Source organism: Passer domesticus, chromosome 7, assembly GCF_036417665.1.
Source record: "Passer domesticus isolate bPasDom1 chromosome 7, bPasDom1.hap1, whole genome shotgun sequence".
In the NCBI taxonomy this organism is placed as follows: domain Eukaryota; kingdom Metazoa; phylum Chordata; class Aves; order Passeriformes; family Passeridae; genus Passer; species Passer domesticus.
The window spans coordinates 35,753,930-35,775,257 of NC_087480.1; the positions used below are offsets into that span (position 1 = coordinate 35,753,930).

Here is a 21,328-nt window from a genome sequence, read left to right on the forward strand (position 1 = left end):
TTGGAAGAGGCAAGAGGGAGCAGAGGAAGGGCCCTGGCGGCCTCTGAGCAGGTGTGTGTGTCTGCTGAGGGGGGAGGATGGTGGTGGGAAGCCCTGGCCAGAAGTTGGGGTGGGCCCTTGGTGGGACTGGGATAATGGGTGCCTGGATGTTTGTGGCTGGGGGCTGTTTAGGGCAAGGGTTTAGCTGGATGTCACCTAGAAAGCCAGACCTGTGTGTCTTCCAGTCCTGAAATGATCCCAAAGTGCCCTAAACTTTGAGGGGGAGGAGTGGGGAGGGGTTCAGACAGCATCTGGCCATCTCCCTGCATTGGGGAAGCCTGGAGTGGTGGGGGACCTTTGGGTACTCATGCTGCAAGAGGAGAACGGGGGGATTGAGGGTGACATCCCCCTGGCAGCTGGGGCTTCACCCATGTGCCACTCTGGGCTCTCCTCAGGATTTCCTCTTCTGCATGGCACGGCTATAACCAAATCTGGTGCCCACTTGGAATTCTTGCTGCAGCTGAAAGGCAGGAGTAAATCCCTGTTCCCACCCCATCCTATAGCTCACAAGAAGAAACCTTCATTTCTCACTGCTTGCTCGTTTCTTTGAGCAAAACTCCTTGTCCTTAGCAAAGATTTGCCAATGTCCCTTCCCTTAGTGCCTATCAAATGGGGTTTCACTGCCTGGCACAGAGGGGAGGGTGATTTCTCAGCCTCTCACAGCTTGAGGGGGATGTGAGTGCAGCTGGGAGTGCAGGAGGACTCTACCTGGGTATAAGAGGGCTTTTTAAGGTAAGGACAAATTTTGTAAAAGGGCCTGTAGCAATAAGGCAAGGGGTGATGGTTTTAAACTGAAAGAGGAGAGATTTAGGTGAGGCATTGGGAAGAAATTCTTTCCTGGCACAGGTTGCCCAAAGAAACTCCTCATCTCTGGAAGTGTTCAGCATCAGGTTGGATGGGGCTTTGGGCAGCCTGGTCTAATGGAAGGTGTCCCTGCCCATGGCAGGGGTTTAAAACTAGATGATTTTTAAGGTCACTTTCAACCCAAACCATTCGGAGATTCTTGTTCTGGGAAGAGATGGATGTGTGCTGCTTTCAAAGGCAGACCATTTCACCCTGGTGTTTTAAGGGGAGCTTCAAGTTCAGGAAGATATAAAGATGACTTTTCCTTGCCTCTGGGTATTTTGGAAAGGATCCTGGATTGCCAGGATGCTCCCAAAAAGCAGAGAGTAGCTGGCAAAGTGCTTCAAAGGGCGCTTTGAGGGGGTTGAAAAGCTGCTGATCAAACTGTGACTTATCATTTGCAGGCCACTAAAGCCATTTGGGGCTTAAGCTCCCCAAAACCAGAGAGGATTTATCTGGCAAGCTTGTGATGGAGCCCTGGGCCCCGGCCCAGCCCTGGGAGAGGCCGGCATCCCGGGGCTCATGGGCAGAGGGGCACCACGGCCCCGCGGCCCCGCTGCGGCGGCACCTCCTGCACTCAGGGCAGGCTCCTCGGCCCGGCTCCTGGCACGGCAGACACCTCCCTGGCCACCCCTGGGAGGAGGGCCACCACCCCCGCGGTGACAGCAGCTACCCCGGCCAGCCCCACTCCAGGTGAGACCCCTTTGATCCCCCTTTCTGGAAACCTCCTTAAAACAGGAACTGCCCCTTTCACTGCTCCCAGGTCCTGCCCTTGTGACACAGATTGTCAGTAGGTGATGTCCAGCTATTCAAGCAGTCCCATGACTTCTATATTTAAGGCTGCGCATCATTTGCAGCTGTGATTTCTTCTTAAAACTGTGACTTGTGTGGTTGCTGTTTGACAAGCTCTGTCTCAGCCCCAAGGTGCATTTTTTCTTACAGGTTTGATTAAATGCAGTTCTTTTTTCCTAAGTGCAAGGTGAACAATAAAAATACAAGCGGTAATATAGGAGCAAGAGGCAGCCTGCAAGCTCAGCTGCTGAAACAGTGAAGAGTGGACGGATAAAATGTGGGCTGGAGGATGTTCTCAGTGCTGAGAAAGAGCTTCCAGCAAATCTGGGTTGATTTGCCTGAGTTATTGCCCTCAGTGAATTATGGAGTCGGTACGTGGGGTTTTGTGCTGAGGTCGTGTGATGCAGATGGGATATTAGGAAGTAAATTTTCTCTCTGAGGGTGGTGAGGCTCTGGCACAGAGAAGCTGTGGCTGCCCCATCCCTGGAAGTGTTCCAGGCCAGGTTAGGCAAGGCTTGGAGCAGCCTGGTCTAGTGGAAGGTGTCCCTGCCCGTGGCAGGGGTTGAAATGAGATGACCATTAAAGGTCCCTTGGAACCCAAACTGGGCATCACCTGAACCTGCAGTGCACAGCTTTCAGGTGGGGACAGCAAAGCAACCAAACCTCCTCCTGCTGCTTCCAGGTGTGATGCTGGACCAGTTTCCTGGCCCTGCCAGAAGAGGGGACCTGGCTTTATTCCCATCCCCTTTGCTGCCTCCAAAGCTCCCAAGCAGGAGGGCCTAGATGTGGCCCTGAAACCCTTTCTTCCCCAGATCAGCGTGTTGTGTTGTTTTCCAGGCAGGGCTATGAAGACCCCCACTGGCAGTATCCTGCAGCTGGCAACAGGGATGGCTACCCCTACCAGAGCCACCAGTGGCAGCCAGTGCCATGGCAGGATGACAGAGGTATGGGCTCATCCTTTGGGTCTGGGGATGGAGACAGCTTGCAGGGGAAGTGATGTTTTCCCCTTGGGGTTCTTCTCCCAGGGCTTGCACACATCCAGAGCTCTCTCCTGCCCACATTCCTGGGTGGTGGTGGGTGCTCTGTGCAGCACTGGCTCCCTGTTTGCATTTAGGAAATGTGACCAGGAGCTAAATGCACACAAGGGATGTTTGATCTTCATGACCACGGCTAAAAACCTGTGTCATTATTCCTGGTTCCAGCCTGGGTTTGATGGTGCTGTGTGATCAGGATGGCCAGGGCCTCTTCTTTGCTGTTTCTGGACTGAACAGAAGAGGAGGGAGGAAAGGGAAAAGGGCATCAGTGCTGTGTTGGCAAATGTGTACAAGGCATTGTTATCATATCTCCAATGTGTTGGGATCATTTGGAAGCAAACTGAGTGGGCATGGCAAATTGCCTGAGTCATGGATTTTCTTCTGCAACCTCATTGTTTCTCTTTCTGAATCTTGATTCTCTCTAGACCTGAGACAAGGAGAGTCTTATGGCAAGAGTTACCGGGACCAGCACTACTACAGGGGCTACCACCCCAACCTGGCCACGGGCCCCCCAGGGCAGGACAGGTAAAGCTGGGAAGTCTGTGCAGCCTTGTGAAACCACCTGCTGCAAAATAAGGGGTTTGTGGGTGGTTCAAAAGTCTCAGACCTTCACCATGTCTCCCTTTGTTCCCACCTGCAGGACACAGACCTACAGCTCCTATGAGGAGAGCTACACCTCGACTGCCAGGAGGGAAGGGACAGGGGAAGGAGCCCTCAGCAGTGACTCAGGGGAGGCTGGTGGCTGGTCCAAAGAGGTAACCTCAAGATGGGCTGGGGTGGAGGACAAGAATCTCTCAGAGATTTGGGAAAAATCCATGTGTCCCCCTCCAGCTGAGAAAAAGGCCCCTTTGCTGTGTTGCACTCGGGGATAATAATCCCTGGGGATTATTGCAGTGGGTTTTTAGTGTTTGTGTTCTCTCCATCTGCTGGGCTGTCACTCCCCCAAGTGCAGGGCTGTATGCTCAGCCCAGGAGCAGCACAGAAATCCAGGCTTGGTGGGATGTTCTGCAGTGGAGCTGAGGAAGGCTCTGGAGCACAAGCCCGATGAGGAGAGGCAGAGAGGACTGTGGGGGCTCAGCCTGGAGGAAAGGAGGCTCAGGGGTGACCTTGTCACTCTCTACAACTCCCTGAAAGGAGGCTGTAGCCAGGTGGGGATCAGGCTCCTCTCCCATGGAACAAGTGACAGAACACAAGGAAACAGCCTTAAGTTGTGCCAGGGAAGGTTTAGGTTGGATACTAGGAAAAAAAAATATTCAACAAAAGGGTTGTCAAACCCTGGCATAGGCTGCCCAGGGATGTAGTAGAGCCACCATCCCTGGGGGAATTTTAAAGACATGTAGATGTGGCAGTTGGGGACACGGTTTAGTGGTGAACACAGCAGTGCTGGATTAATGGTAGGACTCAGAGGGCTTTTCCAGCCTTAGTGATTCCATGATTCCACGATTCTAGCCTTCCTAGGTAGCTGACAGCTCATTGTCATTGTCAACTCTGTCTACCAAGTCATGCTCCATCACACTTGTGTCCTGATTGCTGGGTCTTGCCAAGAGAAAATCAAAAGATCAAATCAAAGCTGCTCTGGTGATTTTGCTCCTGGGTGATGCTTTTTTGGGTTTCCAAGCCCCATCTCCTTGGCTGTGGTGAGGAGCTCACGTTAGAGCTAGGAAAGCTGTCAGACTACAGCTGTGGCTGATGTAAATGATTTTTCTAAGCTGTTGGGTGAACCCAAGCTGGTGTAGGGCATGAGCTGCTGAGATGGGAATTGGCTCTACTGTTCCTGCTGGGCACTTCCCTGTAGCAGCAGAGCCTGCCCCCTGCCTGGGAGCAGGAATTCAGCAGTGTCCCTAATTTTTGAGCCAGGTTTGTGTGTTCTCCCTCCCCTGCAGCCCTTGGGCCAGCCCAGCCTGCTCCTGCAGTACCACGAGTCAGGACTCAGCTCCAGCAGCCATGAGCTCAGCCAGTACATCCGTGATGGTGCTGACGACTACAACCCTGTGCTTCCAGAGTCCTGGAACGTGGGACAAGCAGGTGAGGTGCAATGGGGGGCTCTGACAAGGGGGAAGCAAGGGAATAAATGGAAGGATGACTCTCAGCTGGCTCTTCTCCTGGAGGAGGCGTGCAGGCACAGGCATGACTGGGGGCTGTGGGGTGGGTGAATGGTGCAGGGGCTCTGCCTGGGTAGGTGTAGGAGCTGCTGTGCACATCTGCTGCTTTGGGGGACAGTTCTTGCATAGAGGGGTCAGTGGAGGCCCACTTAAGTTGGGGGACCAGGTTGGGACCTGGCCAAGCCCTCCACAGAGGATGTGGTGTGTGCTCAGTGTGAGAGGCTCACAGTGGCCCATGTGTCATTGCAGGGGAGCCCTCGGTGTCCACCCCGACCCCAGCAGTGCCCCTCAAGTTCCCCCAGCTGCACACGGCGCTGTGCTTTGGAGCTGGGGGTCACCTGGTGCTGGTGTGTCCCCACCAGCCTGCTGAGGGACAGCTGCCCCGTGTCCAGCTGCACAGCCTGGAGGTAGGACACAGCTGGCCCTGCAGGCCCCCCGTCCCCTCCCTGGAGTGGCTCCTGTCACTCTGAGGGATGCAGACATGGTTCATAACCCAAGCAGCCTCCTCAGCAGCCTTCCCATTCCTTGTTCCCATCTTCTGTCCATCCCACGTGGACTTTTGAGCCTCCATCATGCCAGCCTGTGCCTGGGTGGTGCTTTCAGCCTTCAGCTCTGTAACCCTCGGTACCTGTGACCTGCTCATAGTGATCCCTTCTCATGGGGACAGGTGTGGTTTGTACCTCTCCAAAGGACAACTCCACTCATCTTCCCGAGGTGCTCCAGTACAGTGGCCTTGTCCCCAACTTCCAGTCTCCTATTTTACCTCCAGAAGGAGGCAGATGCCATCTCAGCAGACATTTCTTTACTGGACCTTAGCTCTGGAGCCCATGTGATAGCTCAGGGTCTGTGCTCTGTGATTACCTTATGACAGCACAAGGTTCATTGGCAGTGTTGAATCCTTGGCCGAGGCACTGGCTTTCCAATAGCCCAACTGGGGCTGCTCTGATTGCTGGAGCCCAGCTGCTGAATTTACTTTTGTTTTTTAGGCAATCCTTCATGGCACAGAAGAGCTAAAGGAGCTGCAAGCCTTCCCCGGGCCCCTGGCCAGGTATGGCAGCACAGGCAGGTCCAGGAGCTGTGTCCTCCTGGCTGTCTCCTTTATGAGGAGACGTGAGCTCAAGGCAGACTCAAAGGGTCCCTGTGGTTTTGAGTTATCTACAAAGGTCATTTCTAAGTTCAGGCTGGGAGCCTGGGCCCTTTGATGCAGTGTGGGTTGGTTTGGATTGTGGGATATGGTATTTTGAATATTCATAGGATGTGGGTTTAGTGTGGTTTGTACATCTGACCTTATTTTATACTCATTTTATCTCAGAAAAAATATTCTTTTGGGTTTCTCTGGATGTCTGAAGCCCTGGGTCAACCTGTGGCTTAGCTTTTCCTAAAGTTTTTGTCCCCTGAGATGGCTGAGCCACAGCAAGGTCAGACCCAGTATGTGCCTTCATCCAGTGTGAGCCTGGGCATGAATCAGGGTGTGCTGCACCAGGCTGTCACTATTTCTGGCCACTCCCAACCAAAGCAGGGAGAGAAAAGGAAAAAGCATTTACCAAGCAAAAGAGCTGTGCATACACAAAACCTGGGTGGAAGATCTAGAGCTTCCCTTGTGAGCTCTTGTGAGACCCACCTGGAGTGCTGCAAACAGGTCTGGAGCTCTATCCCTGGAAGTGTTCAAGGCTAAATTGGACAGGGCTTGGTCTAGTGGAAGGTGTCCCTGCCCATGGCAGGGGAGGTTGGACTAGATGAGCTTCAAGCTCCCTTTCAACCCCCAGGCCATTCTGTGATTCTGGGTTACCACTTGTGCCAAAGGGTACATCAGGAATCTCCATATAATACGTTGGAATGACTGAGTCAGGATCAATATCTCCACCTGCAGTTTCTCTCTCCTGTTTCATCCACTCTTTCTAACTGTATAGTTATTTTATTGTATGGCAGCACTTCTGCCTGGCTAGCTTAAGGGTTTCTGTGGGCACACAAGTGACCCTCCACTCTGCCTCCACAACAGAGTGTGCCTGCTTCTGCAGCCTTGGACTGCCGTGGATGTAATGGCAGCACAGCAAATCCAAACTGTTTCTTTGCACGTGGATTGAAGAAAATATTATCAGGAGGTCAAAGGGTGGGTTTGAAATGTACTTTGCATCCCTGAAATGCAGAGATCTGCTAGGAGTCACAATAAATTTGAGTGTGGTTAAACTTAAAAGTAGGCATTGGTACTGGGGATCTTCTTTCCTCCAGCTCTTGCTTGGAGTCTTTGGCATCCCCATCAGAGAACCTGGGGACTGAGCCTGAATGGTGCCACAGGTTGCTTTGCCTTGGGTTTCTTTGATGCTTCTTTCTGCTGCTGTAGGGAAGATCTGCACAAGGTGGATGTGATGACGTTTTGCCAGCAGAAGATAACCACAGGCTGTGATCTCTCCACACAGAGGGGCAGAGATTCCTCTCTCCTCTGGAAACTCCTGGTCCTCCTCTGCAGGCAGAATGGGGTACGTATCCCATAGAAGGGGATGACCCTTTTGGTCTTGGAAATGAGACAACATGTCCCTCAGGTGCCTCTTGATCCATTTGCTATTTTTGGGAGGGAGGGGTGTACCTTAAGAGGATCTGATTTTTCATTCCTCAGTTTGATGCTGCTTGGATATTTGAAGCAAATCCTTCTTCATGATTGCTTTTTGTCCTTGGGAACTGCCAACAGCCCAGTGAAGGGGACTCGTGCCACCTTCATGGAGGAGCAGCACTTACACTTAAAAGGGGGCCATTCCCTTAATCCACTGAAATCCACCCAATCCAGTCTGCAGTTGCTTGTTGGAAGCAGGTGGATAAGGTCATCAGAGGGAGTGTTGTGAAGGATGCTAATTGTGCTGAGTCCTTTTCCTTCCAACTCCTCGTGCTGCTGGCCAATGCTGGTCTTGTTTGGGGCATGTGCTGTGACGGGGATGCAGGTATAAGAAGGGGCAGACTGGAATGGCCATCAGCCTTTGCTCGTGGGGTATGGGAGTCAGGGTGACCCCCATGGCAGGGAGAGGAATGATGAGGAGGACTCCATTGATGTCAGAACGCTAATTAATTACTTCGTTATACTATATTATTCTATATTGTATTACATTACTGAATCTGCCAAGCACTCAGCTCTGCACACAACTGCATTCCACTCCACAACCTCTCGTGACTGTCACCAACAGTCCCGACACACACACACCTGGCCCTGGCAGGCCAAGGAAACAAAACAACATCACTTTGGGTAAACAATCTCCATATCGCATTCTACTTTGGCACAAACACAGGCACAGCAAATGAGATAAGAACTATTTTCCTTTCTCTGATGTTCAGAGAATGTGAAACCCAGAAATATTCTTGGGAAGTCGTGCCTGGCTTTTCTCTGCGAAGAGAAATGCGGCCACGATGGGGCAGCCTCCAGGTGGTTCCTTCCTTCCTTTTCCCAGTCCATGGTGGGCTCGGACACGGCCGAGCTGCTGATGCAGGACTGCAGGCGCCAGGACAAGTACAAGAGGCAGGAGCCTGCAGCCAGCCTGATGGGCCTGGCAGACGACGAGTGGGCGTCGCGCCAGCCGGGCGCGCTGGACCTCATCACCGGGGAGGTGCCTCCCGTGGTGGAGACACAGGCACAGATCGTGGAGAAGTTCACCAAGCTCCTCTACTACGGCAGGAAGAAAGTAAGTGGTGAGTGGGATCCAGGATGTGGGGCTGAGGGTTTTTTCCCTGCTTGGTCTCTTCAGGCAGGTGTTAAAGGGAAGGGTGCTCAAGAAGCGACTTGGGGTTGTGGGATCAACCCTCCAAGCTGTGTTTGTACAACGGGGCTTATGGCAGTGATTTCCCACCACCGGGAACGGGGATGGGGGACCCAAGTGAAGATGAGATGCATGCAGAGGCTTTTACCAGCACTTCTACCACGTTTAATTTCATAGAGTCCTAGAATGGTTTGCTTTGGAAGGGACCTTAAAGGTCATCTTGTTTCAAACCCATTTGCAGCTATGTAATCTCACCTAAGGCACAAGGAGAAGAGAGAAGGAGGGCTGCAGATTGGGTGCCCAGAGTGGGATCCCACAGCTTTGAGAGCTAACAGGCAGCACAGACCTGGAAATCTAGGGGACACAACATTGCTTTGAATGTCCACATTCTTGTAAATTTTCAAGGTAGAAAGACAAAGGGATCTGGAAGAGATTTTTGGAGGATGCTAATTAAAGCCAGAGCAGTTATTGGGACTCTTCGTGAGCTGGGGGAGCAGAGGAGGGAGGAAGCAGAGTTGGTGCAAACCCTCTTTCTTCTCCCCCTCAATGCAGGATGCTCTGGTCTGGGCCATGAGAAACCAGCTGTGGGGCCATGCCCTGTTCCTCTCTAGCAAGATGGACCCTCGGACGTACAGCTGGGTCCTCACTGGGTAAGCTGGAGAAGCTCAAGCAGGGTGTGGTATTCTATGGCTGGCTTTCCAAGCCTGCTATCCCTTCAGTGCCCCCTGAATTGGAAAAGAGCATTGATTCCAGCTGGAGCTTTTCCAGAGGGGGCAAAGGGGACAGAAGGCATCCATCCAAACAGGTCTGAGTCCTCCAGGCTTCCCAATGGACAGGAGAAACCAAGTGGGGGGCTGAAAAGCAGGAGGAAAGCCATTCCCTGGAGATGGAAGATTAATTTATTCTGAGTCTCTGGCTTTGCCCATGCTGCCCTAGCAAAGACAGCCATGGGGCAGGGGGAGCTGAGCCATTTTCACTGTGATCCAGTCTAGTCCCAGCTGTTCATCCCACTCGTATGAGCATTTTCTGGTGGAATTTAATGTACTTAGTCTGGATTGGGTTGATCCCTTCAGGGAGAGTTAAGCAGAAATTTTCTGTCTTGTGGAACCCAAATCCTTTTAAGGAGGTTTTATGCAGTGTTGTCCTGGAGACCTGCCTTCTCTGAAGGTAATACAGATCATCACCCCCAGAGGCTGGTGATCCTCTCTGCCTCCTATTTACAAGGGCATGGAGTGATAGGATAGGGAGAGTAGATTTAGATTAGATGTTAGAAAGAAATCCTCTCCCTTGAGGGTGGGGAGGCCCTGGCACAGGTTGTCCAGAGCAGCTGTGGCTGCCCCATCTCTAGGAGTGTCCAATTCCAGGGTGGACTGAGCTTGGAGCAGCCTAGTCTAGTGGAAGGTGTCCCTGCCTGTGGAAGGAGGGTGGGACTAGAAGGTGCCCTCCAACTCAATCCATTCTTGGATTCTCTGGGAAATCCCTCAAGACATCAGCTTCCTGGGGCATTTGGGCTGTGCTCTGGGAGGTGAATGAAGGATTGGGGTCCTGGGGTGCAGCCCTTCTCTGCTGTCTCCTCACAGGTTCACCAGCACACTGGCCACCAATGACCCCCTGCAGACCCTCTTCCAGCTGATGTCAGGAAGGATCCCTCAGGCAGCTCTGGTCAGTCAGCAAGAGGCTGGCCCTGGCATGTGTTCCCCTGTGCTGTCACCTGCCTGTGACACCCACCTTTTGGTGGCCATCTCTGCTCACCTTTGCTCTCCTCCTCTCCCTCCAGTGCTGCGGGGATGCCACGTGGGGGGACTGGAGGCCCCACCTGGCTGTGATGTTGTCCAACAAGGTTGGAGACACGGAGCTGAACCACCGAGCCATTGTCACCATGGGAGACACTTTGGGTGAGCTGAGATCAGTGGCAGCAGCCATAACAGGGCTCCAGGTGTCTCTCATGGGGCAGTTAGGCCCAGGGAAGGTGTAGGAAACTGCAGGGGATGAGCCTTGCTCCCAGTGGTGGGATTTTATGCACCCAAGAGTTGGAGCTGGCCCTGCTCAGACTCACCCAGTTCTACCATTGAAGAGAAATTTCCTGAAACAAAAAGCAGCTGGGGAAAACAGACAAACAAGAGGGACAAGGGAGGGATCAGGGTCTGCATGGCCAGGAAGGTGAGGCAGTGGGGTTTGCATTTTTGCATGAGCTTGAGGGCCTCCAAAGCAAAGCAGACCATGTGGTGATGTCTCAGACTAATTGTCTTTTTCCATGCAGCCAGCAAGGGAGCAGTGGAAGCAGCTCATTTCTGCTACCTGATGGCAGACATTCCCTTTGGTTACTTCGGAGCAAAGGCAGATCGCATGGCCCTGCTGGGCAGCAGCCACCGGTGAGGGAGCCTGGCGTTCCTGCCAGTCACCTGCCCCACGTTTTCCCCATCCCTGGGATCTCACTTCGGTGCAAAAGCAATCCCTGCTCGCTGACCCTGCCCCTCTCCTTGCAGCCAGGCGTTTTCCCAGTTTGCCAGGACAGAGGCCATCCAGAGGATGGAAATCTTGGAGTACTGCCGGCAGCTACGACAGCCTGAATTTTTCCTGCTCCCCTTCCAGGTACTGCATATGCTCAATTACATCTTGTACAGCAGCTCAGACTTGCCCCAAAGCATGCACCCATCTCACTGAAGCCTGGAATTCGAGCTGTTCCTGAGGCTTGTCCCCTTACTGGGTTTTGGGAATGATGGGAAGGTTGCTTTAGCCAAGGGGCTCAATCAGGGCAGATTTTGGGAATGATGGGAAGGTTGCCTTAGCCAAGGGACTCAATCAGGGCAGATTTTGGGGTGCAGTGTGTCTGATCAGTGCTTGCTCAGCTCTCATTGCCTTCCTGCTCTCGGGGTAACAGGTGAGCATTTCCTATTGCAAAGCAGCACCCAGCTGTTGCTGCCTTGGGCACTGTGGTTTTGGATGGAGACATCCCTGGAAGTGTTCAAGGCCAGCCTGGATGGGGCTGGGAGCAACCTGGTCTAGTGGGAGGCGTCCTGACCATGGCAGGGGGCTGGAACTAGATAATCTCTGATGTCCCCTCCAAGCCAAACCATTCCAGGATTCTATGAAGCTGCCTGGTTCAAGGAGGGGGAGCTGGATGCCTCCATGGGGACGGGTGGAAGTGGCCCCAAGTTGCGAGCGGCCTCTGGGTGCCCGATCCAGGGCACAGGGCCCCCACAGACCTGTCCCCGTCCCTGCTCCCAGCCGTGGCTGCTCTGCTTCCCTCCCCCCAGGTGTACAAGCTGCTCTACGCCTCGCGCCTGGCCGACCACGGGCTGCCAGCCCAGGCCCTGCAGTACTGCGAGCTCGTGGGCGCCGCGCTCCTGCGCCATGGCCCGGCCGCGCACCCCGCGCTGGCCCAGCAGGTGCTGAGGGTGAGTCCGGGCCTCCTGCAGGCCGTGCCACTGCTGGGGTGGCAGTGTTGGCAGCTCTGAGCAGCCCCCCCCCCGGGTTTGCTGCCAGGCACAGCAAAGACAGTGCTTCCACAGGGTTTCTAAGCCCCGTGGATTTAGGGTGGGGAACAAAGGTGTTATGTTGACTGCCAAGTAGGAGCAGAGTTATTTGGATGTTTTTAAGTCTGGTGGGGTTTTCTGAACTTCTAAATGTCACAGACTTAAGAAGTGAAGTCTAAGTGCACATTTCCCCTCCAGCACATCTTCTACAATTCTCTTTACCTCCTGAGGGGTGTGTTCTGGGGCGACACTGAGAGGGAGCATGGCCCAGCTTGTAGCACCAAGTGCAGCCCCTCTCCTTCCTGAGAGGGTGAGGCCAAGTGTCCCAGATCCCCTGGGAAAGTGGGGCTCTCACAAGACCAGGGCAGTGCTGAGGCTGCTTATCACCTTCCCCCAGCCTTTAGGACCAGGTTGGATGGGGCTTTGAGCAACCTGGTCTAGTGGAAGGTGTCCCTGCAAATGGCAGGGGGGCTGGAACAAGATGAGCTTTAAGGTCCCTTCCAACCCCAAAGCATTCTGTGATTCTATGAAAGGCACTAAAGCCGTGGTGCTGTGAGGTGAGGGGCAGCAAGATGCCTGTCTGAAGTGGGTGCTGCTGAGTTCACCCAAAGTTTGGCTGGCACTGCTTCCTCACCCCATCACCGAAGCCTATTTGCTGTCTAACAGCCTTTTAGATCTGCCATTCCGCTGGGAATAATGCTTCTCCTGGGAGAAAACACTTTCATCTGAAAAACTAGTGCATTCGTAGATGCTCTTGTCTTTGATGTTCTAGACTGTGTTACAAATTATGATACACATTAGTGTTTGATTAAGACTTCCCCTCTTTTGAAGCTGGGGACGATATACAACCAGGTGCTGGTTCATTAATACTGGATCAAAGTGCACATAAGCTTTTGGATTAAACATTCCCCCCGTTTAGGAGTAATCATGCTTATAATTTCCTTTTTCCTGTGATTGATTTAGGATGAAGCATAGGTGTGTTTGTAAAGAGATGGGACAGTAGGTAGTGCAGGCTCCAGGGTTACTTTGCTCTTGTGGCCAGTCCCAAGCTGGGGTCCAGTTGTGCAGGTCCTGCCTTGCTGTAAACTCACACACCTGGGAAGTGTGCTTTGTGCTGGTTTAGAGCTTGTGTTTTAAAAGTTCAGGAATAGAAAGAAATGGCTGCTAGGACTGGTGCAGGAAGGAACAGCTGAGTCTTGTGTGGCTGTGGAGGGTGGCTGAGCTGCAAAGTCACTCTGGGTGGCTTTTGGTGGCCCTCAAGGTGGCAGCCTTGTAGCAAGGCATTGAAGATAAGGGAACATGAAGTAGCCAGAAGAAACTTGAGAAATCCCCAAGAGTCCTAGAATGGTTTGGGTTGGAAGGGACCTTAGAGATCACCTAGTTTCAGCTCCCCTGCCATGGAGGATACATTCCACTAGATCAGGGTGCTGGTGGGCTGATATCAGTGAGAAAATTCTGTAAAGATGTGAATGAAGAGCTTTGAGTGCCATCTCTCCTCACCCAGCTGTCTTAAAACTGGATCCTTGTCTAACCAACTCCTTCAGACTGGGAATTAGCTCTGCAGGGAGCCCTGCATCTCACCCTGGGCTCCTGGGTCACCCCAGAAGAGCCTCTTGCTCCATTGAGATGGCTGCAGCCAGGGCAGCACACACCCCTCTTCTGCAGGAGAAATCAGACACACAGCAGCAATACTGCAGAGAGGGACCTGGGGGAGATAGTGGAGCATGGAAAAAATACTGAGCAGCAGCATAACAGGATGCTGTTACAAAAGAAAAAAAAAACAACCCCACCAATGTTATAGTGTTATTCTGGGTTGTGAGAGTACAACTGGCATATCTGAGACAAGGAGGTGATAATCCCTCCGTGCTGGGGTCTCAGGGGTCTTGGCAGGGGCCTGTTTGGGCTGCTGCATGTGGAGACAGGGCTAAATTGGAGTGAGTGTGGGAGTGGAGAGCTGGGGTGATAAGAGATTGAGGGGAAAATGACCTCTGAGGAAGGCCTGAGGGTTATTTCTTCTAGGCAAGATATGGTGGGGGAGAAAGGGGTATGAGGGATGTGATAACAGCCCTCCAGCACACAGGAGGCTGCTCGTGGGGAATGCTGGCTGCCTCCTCTCACAGCTTCCATGGGAGCAGGGATAGAGAGGCTTAATTTGCAGTAGGGAAGATTTCACTTAGATATTAAGAAAATACTCTTTAGCTCTAAGGACATCAAGCATCAGGACAGGCCTGGGAGGCTGTGAAATCTTCTCAGAGATTTGTAAATGCAGATCAGAAAAACACCAGCTCCCATCCATCCTCATGGGACAGGTGAGGAGCTTATGAACTGCCCTGGGAGCTGGGTGTCCTGCAAACCTGCCAGTGCCCCAGGATGGCTGTTAGGGGGTTGATTAAAGCCACTCATTTTCCTCGGGGGGGAAAAGGGATGGTGATATTTGCCTGCCTCTTTGATGTGAGGAGCATCTCTGACACAGTATTTTGGCATCTCTGTGGAGGTGCTGAGCCAGCCCTGCTGAGCCTGTGGGGCATGGGATGGGCCAGCACCTCTGTGGTGGTGTGGGAGAGGGAATAAGTCCTGCCCAAGAGGGTTCTTTTACCCCCAAATTACAAAATGATGCTGTTTTCCCGAGCCGGCGTGCCCAGCCGTGTGTGACAGATCCCTGTGGATCTGACCCGTGTGCTAATCCCTGCTGTCCCCCTGGCCCTGCAGCTGGCTGAGAGGCTGAAGCTCTGTGACCCTCTGCTGCTGGAGATTCCGGAGCAAGAGCAGGCACTGGAGCCCGACTGGCTGGAGCAGCTCCGAGCCTGCTGCCAGGAGTGGGAGGTGAGGAGGAGGCAGGGGACAGCTGCTCTGTGTTGTGGTTTGTCTGCAGGAGCATCCTCCTCCTCTTCCCTGAATCCGAGGGGATGGAGGTTCAAAAGCTCTCCTTCTTTGGCTTGTGAGCTCTGAGATGTGGTCTTTGTGCAAGGAAGGGGCTTGCAGTGCCTGAGGGCTGCAGAGCTTCACACAGGGCACAACTCTCTTTGATTTGGCTCGAGGAGGGCAGGCAGGGGCTGGTGGGTGAGTGATGGTCTCCCTTTGCAGGGAGGACATTGCAGAGGTCACCTTGTGGGTGTACTCTGGGGTCTTTTAACTATGGTCTGGTGCTTGGATCAATGCTCTTCATTCAGATTTCATGCCTGCCTTTGGTTTTGTGGCCTTTTCCATCTTGTTTTCCCTCCTGCCTGCTCTCAGGGATGCTGCAGCTCCTCTTGCTTACTGGGAAAGAGCTGTGTCCATGCTGGTGTGGGTCTCTCCTGCAGCCTGGGGTGGGCTATGAGCCCCAGATCCATGAGCACTATGCTTTCCTTTGCATTGGCCTTATGGTTCCCTTAGTTTGTGTCCTGTTCCGCCCTTTTTCCTATCCATTTTATTGTGTTTTACCTGTGTAGGTGGAAGATGATCTTCCTCCAGAGGTGGCACCTGCTCAGCTGGAGCTGCCCTGTGCTGTTCTACCAACAGCAGGTAAATAAAGCAGCAGGCTGTGCTCTCCCTGCATGGAATTGTGCTGCCATGGGCTGGGAAGCAGCTTCCCAGTCTCTGGAGTTTTTACCAGCAGCAGCTCCTTGCTCCTTGCATCCCTCCAGAGCTCAAAGTCTGCTCCTGCCTGGATGCATCCCTCAGGCATGGGCTGCAAAGTGAGGGCTCAATGCTCCATGCTCACACCAAGTCTGAGTAATTGGGCCTAATTACCACAGCTTCGGGGTCCCTCTGGGTGCCGTGGGAGGAGAAGAGGAACTGGGGGTGGGTGCTGGATGAGCCTCCCAGCTGAGCCTCAGGGGAGACAGCCCCATTCCCAGGCAGTCCTCTGAGGGTGCAAACTGGAGCTGAACTAAAGGGATTTCACACTTAGAGAGCAAAGGATTCAGGGAGGAGCTCATCCTGCTCTGTGCCAGGCTGCAGGATGCCTGTTGCTGAAGACTCAGCATTCCTCCTTCCCTGCTGCCTCTTTGGTGTCCCCAAGAGTCCCCTGCTGTGCCAGCCCACCCAGAGGGCCCAGAGACACCATGAGGAGGGACACAACCATCCCCTGGTGCCAAGGGAAGAGCAGGGGGGTTTTTCCTTTCCCAGCTGGGCAGGCATCCACTGGGATGTCCCATTGAGGAGAAGTCAGGGGGAGGTGTTGCTTCACATCCATCAGCAGGATGCTCCTACACAGTGCCCTGCTTCTTGGATCTGCCTTTGACTGGGAATGCTGGCACTGAAGTGTGGAGAGCAGAGGCTGGTGCAGACAGGACAAAACACAGCTAATTCCTTCAAGCCATTTCTTCCTATCAGCTTTCCCTGCTGCTGCCAAATTCCTTTTCAAAGAGCTCTCCCAGGCAGTAAAAAGGATCATCAATCCTGATTGCCTTCTGCTGCTATCAGGGCTGAGACTATGATCTTCCTTCCCTGGAAGGAAGTTACAAGTATGATGATCCCATTGGCAGCCAGGTCTGCTCCGTGTGGTCTCCACAGCTCCCCTTCCCTGTGCTTGGCCCTTTCCTTCACTGTGAAAGCCACCCAAAGCCACCACCTGAGGGACCTGCATGCAGAGAAAGCTGGCTTGGTGCTGAATCCATCCATCTTGGAAAGACAAAGCCCAAATCAGGTGCCAGGCTGGGATCCACGTGGTCCTCCCTGACTTGTTCCAGCTGAGCTTGCCAGGCAGCATGAGTTTGAGCATCCATCCTCCTCCTTGTGGATCTTGAGCATCTCCAGGCCATGTGGGAGCAGCTCATGGGGGTGAAGTAATCCTGAGTGGGCTGGAGGTGATGCTGGCAGCAAAGCAAAGGGTTTGATAGCATCAAGAGGTGCCATAATCTTTCCTTATGGGATCTGGGTCCTGACTCACAGCAATGGCAGAGGAATTTCCCAGTGCCCAGTGTTTCTGGCAGGAGGCTGCTGAGCTGGAATGAGCAGGACACACACCTGGGGCCAATGTGTGTGTTAAAGAAAGCAAATCCTGCTTGCTCAACTTGCCTTTCAAACAAAAAAATCCCAACCCTGAATAAATCTGCCTAAAGCAAGGAACTCCTCTGTGGGTGCTGCTGTGGAACAGGAATGAAAGCCACCTGGTGAATCTTTCCTGCTCAGGGTGTGCAGCAGGAGTGGGGGAAAAGGCTGGAGATCTCAGCCTCCTTTGAGCTGCTGGTGCATGCTGCCTGTGGGCTCTTTGCTTCCACAGCATTCCCTTCTGAATTAATTTATAGCCTCAGGTACATTCCCAGGATTAAAAAAATAAATAAATTTTCCCCTGTCTTTCCCATCCCACCTTCCTTGAAACCTCTGGAAGGTTGCTGTTGCTGTGCTGTGTCCTACCTCCTCCCTTGCCTGGTCCCTGAAGCCTTTCCTCACTCCCCCAGCTCCTGCTGATGTTTAATGGAAAAGGGGAGAAATCTGTGCAACAGCCTAATAGAATTATAAACATCACAAAAATTGTAAACTCCTGAGGTGTGGGGTTTTTTTTTGGCAGATGAAGAGCCTGGCAATGAGATTCCCCAGAGTGAAAGCTACCAGTACGACCCGTGGTTTGAGCCTGTGCCATCCCAGGGGCTGAGCTCCCAGGAGGACGTGTCCCTCAGGTCCCCAGCACCTGCTCAGGTCGTGGCATCGCCGCTGCCCAGCGCTGGGAGAGACCTGCAGCCCCCTGTGCCCGGCCAAGAGACACGGGCCCCTCCTGGAGGGGGTTTTGCTGAGCCCCCTCCACAGCCAGTGCTGCCAGCAGGTAAGTGCTGCAGCCTTGTTTCCCTGCAAAAATCACGGAATCCCAGAATGGTTTGTGTTGGGAAAAGATGTTAAAGATCATCCAGTTCCAGCCCCCTGCTATGGGCAGGGACACCTTCCACCCAGGGACGCCTTCCACACCAGGCCCCATCCAACCTGGCCTTGGATGCTTCCAGAGATGGGGCAGCCACAGCTTCTCTGGGCAACCTCTGCCAGGGCTTTTCCACCCTCACAGAGAGGAGTTTCTTCCTCAGAAGTTGCCTTTGAGATGCACCAGTTCAGCCTCACCACTTACTCCCTGGTGCTGGCAGGGACCACAATGGCCTTTTGCATCTCGTGGGGGACATCTTGGCCACCACAGCCATGGGTGGCTGTGCTCTGGAGAGGGGCATGGTATCAGCTCTGGAAACAGCTCTGATGGATAAATCCATAGCTCCACAGATTGAACCTTGACTGTGTCCTTCTCTCTGCTCCACAGGAGAAGCTGGGGAGCCCTGGGGTGCCAGGCTGTCCCCTGGAGAGGTGCAGCCAGCCCTTCCCACAGAGCAGGTGAGTCAGAGGGACCAGGAGACCATCCCACTGAGGGTCCTGGCTGGATCTGGGAGGTGTTGACCCATCCTTCCATGCACTGAACTCACATGGAATCCCCCCATCATGGGGTGGATGCTTCCTTGGGTGACAGCTGTGCCCTGCTGTGGGTGCTCTTGCTGTGTAAGGCATGTGGGGGTCCCTGGGGATGCTTCCTACTAATGTGGGTGTGGAGCAGTCCCAGGGGGCTCTGACCATGCTGGGTGCAGCTCCTGTGGGAACAGCACGTGGCAGCTTCCATGTCTGATGGCAGGAGGAGCTACCGGGCAGGATTCGGACTGTCTCGGAGACCTCCACTGTCTCCCTGGGGGACAGCCAGCCCTCCTTGGACAGCGCAGATGAGGACACTGCCGAGGGGCAGGCGGAGCCCATGAAGCCAGAGGAGGACAAGGTGAGCATGCCAGAGCCATCGTGAGCCTCATTCACTGAGCTTGCCTGTCCCTGATGCCAGCCCTGCCCCTGGAAAAATGGTGCCCACTCCCAGCAGGCACCTGGAGGACCCTGGCATCCACCTCTTCTTATCCCTTTCCACTCTTTTCCTTCATTTCCCAGAGCTCTGGATTCAGGTGGTTTGGCTGGTTCCGGTCGAAACCCACCAAGGAAACTTCTCCCAAAGCTGAGTCTGAGACTGGCTCAGACTCTTCCACATCAGGATCACAGGTAGGGGACAAAAAGCCATGCTGTCCCTGGTGACATGCAGGGTGCTGCTGTGAGAATGGGTGACACATCTCCCCATCACCCTTTGTTTCTCCCTTTGTCCTTGTGCAGGGGCCACAGCCATTCTGTGTGGGACTGGGAGCCCTTTTAGCCTGGAAGTGAATCCTTGATTAATAATAACTGCAAATTCATATAGCCTCTTTCACCCATGAGGTCATCCAAGCCCTTGGCAAACTCTGCAGGGATCCCTCACCCTCCGCTGGAGCGGAACACAGCAGCTGTGAGCAGCACTGCTCTGGCAGGGTTTAGGAGGAGCAGGGAAGGGAAAACCTCTTTAATTGGAAGTGCAGCAGCGAGGGGGAAAGCAGCCATGCGTGGTTATCCCAGACCTAGGCAGCTCCTAAGGACATCACATCCCTGATGGCTTGGAGCGAGAACCTCCCCTGGAAATGTCTTCCTGGCAGAGAATGATCTGCAGTCCCAGAGCAAAAAATGTTGGGATATTCTTCTCAAACTAGCAGGAGATGAAGAGCAGAAGGGGACCCATGGACCTTGGCCCCTCACACTGTACCCAGGCTTGGTGTCCAGCCTTCTGCCTGATTCTGAACCCTCAGGCTGGTTTAGCTTTGTGCCCAAGTTGCTTGCTGGGTCAGGACCCAGCAGCCCCTTCTGGCCGTGTTTCCAGCAGCTCCTGGGTACCCCTGCAGCAGAACGGGTACCCCAAAAGCCTGGTGTGGTATCTGGTGCAGAGGTCTTCTCCCAGCTCAAGGAGCTTCTGCTCTAAACGGGTGGATGTGATTTCAGGAGCGGACGTCACCATCCCCACCCATTGCCCCTCTGGCAGCTGGCACAAACCCTTTGGCTCAGCCTCTCTCCAGAAATCCTGGTAAATACTGCACGGTTCCTCTCACCTCTCTCCCCCATCAGCCTTTTACAAGTTCCTCCTCTTAAAATTAAGTTGGCTTTTGGTTTTGGTTGCTGGCCCTAGGAGGAATGCAGGGTGAAAGTGCCTTTGCTGTTGGTCCAGTGTCTGCAGAGGTGAAAAGCTCCTGGGAGAAGGATGGAAGGCAGTCAGCAGGACAGCAGGTGAGGAGGGGAGGGGAGTGTATCCGTGTGTGATGGGGTGTCCAGGACACCTCTCTGCTCGGGGTGTGTGTCAAGTTTTTCTCTTTCATCCTTCCAGACTGGCTACCCTGGACCTCTCCCACCACGGGCTTCAATTCCTCTCTTCAACCCTGCCCAGGTCGCTCAGGTGAGAGCATTTTTATGAGGGGGTGGTGCTGTATGAGACCTAGAGTGGCTCCTGATTTTGGGGTGGTGCCAGATTTCAGGTGATCTGCTATGGGAAGGGCGGTTTAGATGACACCAGTCGTGGGAATGTTTTTTTTTAATAAGTAAATCACTGGTGGGAGGATAGCAATGGGAGGTTGTGATGAATGAGTGAAAGGTAGGGAGGATGGTTGTGGTTGCATCCTGACGATGGCAAAGCAATGTTTTGGGGTACAGGCCACTGCTCACACCACCTCTCTGTGTTTCCCAGCTTCCTGCCCGACCCACCCAACCCAGGCTGCTCTCCCGGCATCGCTACCCCAACCCACTGTGAGGTGGTGGGAAGGGATGGCAGACACCAATACACAAAGTTTTTTTTAACCAAAATGGTGTTTGTGGTTATTTTGGATGGGGTAATCATGGTTGAGCCTGCTTGGTGAATGGTGTTGTAAAATAAGGGGGTGGTTTCTGGGTTTAAAAGTAAAAAAATGGGGGGTGTGAGGCTGGGGGGGTGAATAATTTGGTGATTCAGGTGGGAACATAGGCCTGTACCTTCCTCTTTCACAAAGTTTAGGTCTGGTTTGCATAACTCGTTTTTATTCCTTATGCATGGTTCCTGAACTCCACTCCAGCATTTCTTTTTACATTTCTTTGGTAACATTTAGGTCTTTATACATAAATATTTTAGTGATGTCCAGCCCCTCCTCTCTTCACTCCCTCAGCCTTTCCTAATAAGTGAGATACTCCTTAATGATCTTTATTGCCCTCTGCTGGGGTCCACATTTGGGGTGTGGAAGTCAGTAATTAAATAGGGGGAGGAGTGGAACACTGAGTCTGAGACGGGCTCAGACTCTTCCACGTCAGGACCAGAGGCAGGGGACAAAAAGCCATGCTGCCCCTGGTGACATGCAGGGTGCCGCTGTGAGAACGGGTGACACATGTCCCCATTCTCCCTCTGTGCTCGGGCAGGCGCCACAGCCGCTCTGTGTGAGGGCAGATGGGTGTGTGGGGAAGTAAAGGAGTGGTGGAAGAAGAGGAAGGGA

The 21,328-nt window shown here is 53.4% G+C and overlaps 1 protein-coding gene across 3 annotated transcripts; it reads left to right on the top strand.

Annotated features, from left to right (window-relative positions):
* Positions 1-8: 8 nt before the first annotated feature.
* On the top strand, positions 9-20,672 carry SEC16B (SEC16 homolog B, endoplasmic reticulum export factor). Of its 3 annotated transcripts, XM_064427710.1 has the most exons (26): positions 9-51; positions 1,287-1,575; positions 2,512-2,618; positions 3,134-3,233; positions 3,349-3,463; positions 4,592-4,733; positions 5,060-5,217; positions 5,797-5,858; positions 7,152-7,287; positions 8,245-8,475; positions 9,103-9,200; positions 10,131-10,212; positions 10,328-10,445; positions 10,811-10,922; positions 11,037-11,142; positions 11,808-11,948; positions 14,736-14,849; positions 15,458-15,530; positions 17,521-17,772; positions 18,250-18,320; positions 18,613-18,750; positions 18,912-19,019; positions 19,821-19,902; positions 20,005-20,102; positions 20,200-20,268; positions 20,557-20,672. In XM_064427710.1, the coding sequence occupies exons 2-26, from the start codon at positions 1,352-1,354 to the stop codon at positions 20,617-20,619; spliced, it is 3,000 nt and encodes a 999-aa protein (XP_064283780.1). In that variant the 5' UTR covers positions 9-51; positions 1,287-1,351; the 3' UTR covers positions 20,620-20,672. The 3 variants fall into 3 exon arrangements, with proteins under 3 accessions (XP_064283780.1, XP_064283781.1, XP_064283782.1); XM_064427711.1 differs by lacking the exon at positions 9-51 and having other exon boundaries at positions 309-1,575; XM_064427712.1 differs by lacking the exons at positions 9-51; positions 1,287-1,575; positions 5,060-5,217 and having other exon boundaries at positions 2,507-2,618.
* Positions 20,673-21,328: the final 656 nt, after the last annotated feature.